The sequence below is a fragment of the Dipodomys ordii genome, unplaced genomic scaffold (genome assembly GCF_000151885.1).
Source record: "Dipodomys ordii isolate 6190 unplaced genomic scaffold, Dord_2.0 Scaffold21, whole genome shotgun sequence".
Taxonomy (NCBI): Eukaryota; Metazoa; Chordata; class Mammalia; order Rodentia; family Heteromyidae; genus Dipodomys; species Dipodomys ordii.
Genome location: NW_012267237.1, coordinates 1,062,999 through 1,069,032, shown reverse-complemented (window position 1 = coordinate 1,069,032; position 6,034 = coordinate 1,062,999). Strand labels below are relative to the sequence as shown.

Sequence of the window (6,034 nt, the reverse complement as noted above, 5' to 3'; positions counted from 1 at the left end):
CGCCTTCCTGCGGGCCTGCCTCCGCCGCCTGGTGCCCGCCGGCCTGTGGGGCTCCGGCCACAACCGCCGCCGCTTCCTGAAGAACACCAAGAAGCTGGTGGCCCTGGGGAAGTACGCCCGGCTGTCGCTGCGGGAGCTGACCTGGAAGGTGAAGGCGCGGGACTGCGCCTGGCTCCGCGGCCGCGCAGGTGAGCGGGGACACGGGGAGACACGCGGCGCCGAGGTGTCGGTGTGGGGAGCCCCGGGCGCCGCTGGGTGCTTGGCAAGAGCCAGGATTCCTGGCACCGTGACGGGGGTGGATTCTGTCTGATCTCTGCCTCGGGCCCCCCTCGGGGTCAGTGGGCAGACACATCCAGACTCCCGCCTGCTTTCCTACCCGCCAGGCACTTGGGCTGGACCCAGGGGCCAGAGGAACAGCTGGGACACCCCTGGCCAGGGGCAGCAGGCCTCCCGGAGCTCGGCCCGAGAGGTCAGCACCTACACGCCCAGCCCCTCACCTGTAGCCTGAGGGCTGCCCTGGAAGCAGTGCTCTGCCGATAGACAGGCTCTCATCTTCAGGGTACTGCTGCATTAAGGTTTTGTTTTTACCTCGGTTCCTGGGGCTTGAACTCAGGGCATGTGCTGTCCCTGGGCTTCCTTTGCTCAAGCGAGGCTACCACTCTGCCACTTGAGCCTGCTCCACTTGGGCTTCATTTTGGTAGTTTAGTGGAGATACCAATCCCAGGCTTTTTGGCCCTGGCGATCCTCAGATCTCAGCCTCCTGAGTAGCTGGGGTTAGTTAGAGGCATGAGCCATCAGGGCCTGGTTTGCTTTACATCTTGACTCCCTCCCCGACTCCTTCCTTATGCAGAGCCCTTCCTTTGCTCCAGTCCATGACCCTGGAGGGCTGATCCTTAGCTGCCATCTTTCCCTAAGCTGACTATGCACTTCTAAGGACCCGAGGAGGGGGAGGGTGGCGGCCGCGGCCAGGCTGACTGGGACCTGGCTGTGCGTCCATGCTCGGCCATGCCTGCCTCCCCCTGGTTTCTGGATTTGATGTTGAGATTGGTCCACTCCAGTCTCTCCCTGCTCTGTCTTCTGGTCAGCAATTGTTTCAGGTGTGGAAGAAACCACCTCCACTTCCTTATTAAGATGGAACGGCAGCCAAAGTAGACCAGGCTTGCTTTCCATTTAATCTCTCCCTCAGACTCCCAGGACATTTACAGCTCCTAAAAGAAAGATGGCAGAGCCATCTTCCCAAGGTAGCCTTTGAAACCCACGCCCCATCCTCAGAGACACATCTGGCCACAAAGAGCAGGTTGCTCACCGGCTGGAAAAACGCTATGGGCAACAGCTTCGCACCCTGGGGCTTTGCCCTGCCTGCGGCTGGTCCAGCAGCAGCGTTAGGCCTCCCTGGCCCGTCAGCCGGGGCTGGCCACTGTGCTGCCTGTGGCCCCTGCCCTGCTCTTGGGCAGTCCACACCTGCTGTCCAGCGTTGCTGAGGACGGTGCCACAGGACTGCAGCCGAAGGTCATGAGGGCCTCCCACTTGGCCTTTGTCCCCAGCCTTCCCCAAGCACAGGGTCGGCAGCACTGGCTGCACAGCTGTGAGCGACTGTGTCCGGGCTCTGTTCAGTCTCCCGTCGCTGGTCCAGCTGCACAACCGCTTTCTCTCTTGAGGTGTGGTTGAATGTCTCTCTGCTGCTCCTAGACTCCTGTTTGTTGGCTCTTAGTGTGAGTTCCAGTGTCTGTGGGAACTTACTAGTCCTGCCAGGTCTTTCTTTTGGGTTTCGTTAATTCATCTGATGTTTATAGTCTCCCTCCCTCCCTCCCTTCCTGTGCCAGTATTGGGGCTGGAACTCAGCGACTGAGCACTTTGTGTCAGCTTTTTTTTGTTCAAGGCTGGTACTCTACCACTTGGGCCATAAGTCCACTACCAGCTCTTTGGTGCTTAATTGGGATTAAGAGTCTCATAGAAGCCAAATGCCTACTCAAGAAGCTGAGATCTGAGGATTGTGGTTCAAAGCCAGCCTGGGCAGGAAAGTCTGTGAGATTCCTATCTCCAGTTAATCACCAAAAAGCTGGAAGTGGGGCTGTGGCTCGAACGGTAGAGTGCTAGCCTTGAACACAAAAGCTCAGGGTCAGTATCAGTATCCAGACCCTGCTGGGAACCTAGCTCAGTGGTAGAGCACTTGCTTAACATTACCAGGGCTCTGGGGTCAAACCCCAGCACTCCAATAAACAAAACATGAGCCAGTGGCTCACGCCTGTAATCCTAGCTACTCAGGAGGCTGAGATCTGAGAATCGGGGTTCAAAGCCAGCCCGGGGAGGAACGTCCGCGAGACTCTTGTCTCCAGTAAACCACTAGAAAACCGGAGGTGGCGCTGTGGCTCAAGTGGTAGAGTGCTTGCCATGAGCTGAAGAGCACAGGGACAGCGCCCAAGCCCAGAGTTCAAGCCCTACGACAGATAAAAACAACAACAACAACAAAACATGAAGTAGCACTGCTAAAAGTATGGAAAGAAAAGTAAGCAAAAGAACAGAGGCTAGGGCTGGGAATGTGTCTCAGTGGTAGAGCGCTCGCTAGCATGTGTGAAGCCCACGATTCCATTCCTCAGTACCACAGAGCTGGAAGTGGTGCTGTGATTCAACTGGTAGAGTGCTAGCCTGGAGTGCAGAGAGGCTCAGGGACAGAGCCAGGCCCTGAGTTCAAGTTCCAGTACCGGCAGAGAGAAAAAAAATAAAAGAACAGGTTAATTTATGGTATAACAGCTAATAAAGGATTTGCTTTTCTTGGTCTGAGTCCTGGGGCTTGAACTCGGGACCTGGGCACTGTCCCTGAGCTTTCTATCAAGGCTAGCATGCTACCACTTGAGTCACAGAGCCACTTCCACCTTTTTCTGAGTGGCATATTGGAGATGAGAATCTCAGAGCTTTCCTGCCCAGCCTGGCTGTACTGTGATCCTCAGATCTCAGCCTCCTGAGTAGCTAGGATCACAGGCGTGAGCCATTGATGCCTGGCCCCACTCCATTTTTTTTTAGCTGCTCTAAGTGTTGGTGGACTAGGCTTGCTTTTGATTAGTAGTTGCCTTCTGTATCTTTTTTCTTCTAATTACTGCTTTCAAACTTTAACTGTTTTAGTTTAGGTGCATCTTTTCAATGGTGTACAGATATTTGTTGCAGACCTAGCTTGACAGTTGTTGTTTAACTGGATGGCTGAGTGTGTGACTCATGAATGTGTTCTTCTGCCTGTAGTTCTGGGACTTACCCCAGGACCCTGCACATGCCAGGTGTGTGCTCTTTTGCTGAGTCCTTGGGTTTTTGTAGTTTAGGCTGTCCTTGAACTCATGGTCCTTATGCCACAGCCTCCAGAGTTCTGGGCAGATGCCACCCCTTTTCAGTTTCCTTCCTTCCCCCCTCTCCTCTTCCTTCCTTCCTTCCTTCCTTCCTTCTCTCTCTCTCTTTCTTTTTCTCTCTCTCTCTCTTTCTTTCTGTCATGGGGCTTGAACTCTGGGCCTGGGTACTGTCCCTGAGCTCTTCAGCTCAAAGTGAGCTCTCTACCACTTGAGCCACAAAATCACTTCCAGTTTTCTGGTTAACTGGAGATAAGAGTCTCATGGACTTTCCTGCCTGGGCTGGCTTTGAACCTCGATCTTCAGATCTTAGCCTCCTAAGTAGCTAAGATTACTGGCATGAGCCACTGGCGCCTGGCTTTCAGTTTGCTTTCTGTATGCTTTATACTTTGTTTTCTTGTCATCTTTTGGATAACGATAAACATTTACTTGCTCTGTTTTTGTTCTGTTTTTGCCAGTGGGTAGTTAGAAGTTATGTATACTGTTGCTTTTCTTAGTTGTTTCCTATATTTTTAACTAAGTTTATGATGTCACCTTTCCCCTGAGCAGTAAGGGCTATAGCATATATGGGAACTTAGATTACCACTTCAGTTAAGGTGCTATTTTCCCTTCTTAGATCTATCTTGGGTGCCTTATCTCCAACTTAAACTATTGTTTTCTAAGGTCGTTTTCTACTTTATATGTATTTGTGTGCGTGCGTGCGTGCGTGCGTGTGTATATATATGTATATATACATACATACAAGTATACATTGTCAGTACTAGAGTTTGAACATGGGGGCCTTGCACTCACTTGACTTGCTTGCTCACAGCTGTTTCTCTACCATTTTAGCTGTGCCTCCAGGCCAGCTTTTTTTCTGATTAACTGCCAGTGGAGTCTCAAGGACATTTCTATCCCATGCTGGCTTTGAGCCATGATCCTCCAAGTCTTAGCCTCCCGAGCAGGTAGCTGGGATTATGGGCATGAACCACCAGCGTGCTGCTTTGCTTCTTTGTGGCAGCAGCAGCACTGTAGGTAGTGGGGAGTACATTCTACCTTTTCCAGTCTGTGTCAAAGCCATCGTGTTCTGTAGGAGTGTGATCTGAGAGGCGTGCATGTGTGTGTGTGTATTTTTGTTCCTGTACTGTGATTTGAATGCTTAGCTTTGTCCCTTAGCTTTTTTGCTCAAAGCTTACCACCGAGTGCTCTACCACATTAGCAATAGTTCCCTTTCCAGTTTGCTTTGGCAGTTATTTGGAGATAAGAATCTCAAGGTTTTCCTTCTAGGCTGGCTGAGAACTTCAGTCCTCAGATCTCAGCTTCCTGAGTAGCTAGACTGACAGGTATGAACCACTAGTGCCCAGCAGATAAGTGTAATTTTAAGTCTTCCAGTAGCAGTGCTATACACACACACACAGGAAAGATGTAACTGGCTTAACGCTGTATTTGGTCAGAGCCTGGCAGGCTCTTGGCAGGGTGGACGGAAGATGCCGTCCATCACAACTCCATGTCCCGTGCAGTGGGACATGGGCCTCGCGTTGGAGGTTGAGGATCTGCGTGGACTGAGTCCTTCCGCATCTCTGGTTCCAGGGGATGGCTGTGTACCCGCTGCGGAGCACCGTCGGAGGGAGGGCGTTCTGGCCAAGTTCCTGTTCTGGCTGATGGACACGTACGTGGTTGAGCTCCTCAAGTCCTTCTTTTATGTCACCGAGACGACGTTCCAGAAGAACAAGCTCTTCTTCTACCGCAAGAGTGTGTGGAGCCAGCTGCAAAGCATCGGAGTCAGGTACCATGGACGCCGCCTCGCCGGCTTTGTGATGCTGCAGGCTCAGAGCTGTGGGCCCCGGCGGAGTGCAGCAGGGACCCGATTCAAGTCCTGACCTAGCTGGCCAGGGTGGGTGCACCAACTGCCCGGAGACCCTACATTCTTGCCTGAGAAGTGAGAAGTTCGGGTAGTCTGTCTCGGCTCCCTAGTGTACAGGGAATTCAGGCTGAATGAAAGTTGCAGTGGGCAAACACTGCGCATCCTGGGACGGTGTCAGCTGACAAGCTGCCGCCACCATCGATCCTACAGGAGGATTTGGGGAGGAGCCGGTGTGGGGCGGCTGGGTGTTGGCTAGTTCTGCCTGCAGCCAGGGGCCAGGTGACTGACGTCCCCTGGCGCTCCCTCTGCTCTGATGGGAACCTGTGGTGCCACGCCACCCTCCGCTCCTCTCCCGTGTCTCTATCACCCTGCTCTCCTCTCCCGTGTCTCTAGCACCCTGCTCTCCTCTCCCGTGTCTCTAGCACCCTGCTCTCCTCTCCCGTGTCTTACCATGCCAGCCTCCGCTCCTCTCCCATGTCTCTAGAACCCTGCTCTCCTCTCCGGTGTCTCTAGCACCCTCCGCTCCTCTCCCGTGTCTCTGCCACCCTCCGCTCTTCTCCCGTGTCTCTGGCACCCTGCTCTCCTCTCCTGTGTCTCTGGCACCCTGCTCTCCTCTCCCGTGTCTCTAGCACCCTGCTCTCCTCTCCCGTGTCTCTGCCACCCTCCGCTCCTCTCCTGTGTCTCTAGCACCCTACTCTCCTCCCCCACGTCTCTAGCACCCTGCTCTTGTCTCCGGTGTCTCTGGCACCCTGCTCTCCTCTCCCGTGTCTCTGGCAGCCTGCTCTCTCCTCCCGTGTCTCTAGCACCCTGCTCTTCTCTCCCGTGTCTCTGGCACCCTGCTCTCCTCCCCCGTGTCTCT

The 6,034-nt window shown here is 53.8% G+C and overlaps 1 protein-coding gene across 1 annotated transcript in view; it reads left to right on the top strand.

Moving 5' to 3' along the window:
* Tert (telomerase reverse transcriptase) overlaps positions 1–6,034 on the top strand; it is a 32,372-nt gene that overhangs the window by 1,913 nt on the left and 24,425 nt on the right. The window contains exons 2-3 of the mRNA XM_013013828.1: positions 2–188; positions 4,902–5,097. Coding sequence (XP_012869282.1) covers positions 2–188; positions 4,902–5,097 — 383 coding nt within the window. The remainder of the gene's footprint in view (position 1; positions 189–4,901; positions 5,098–6,034) is intronic.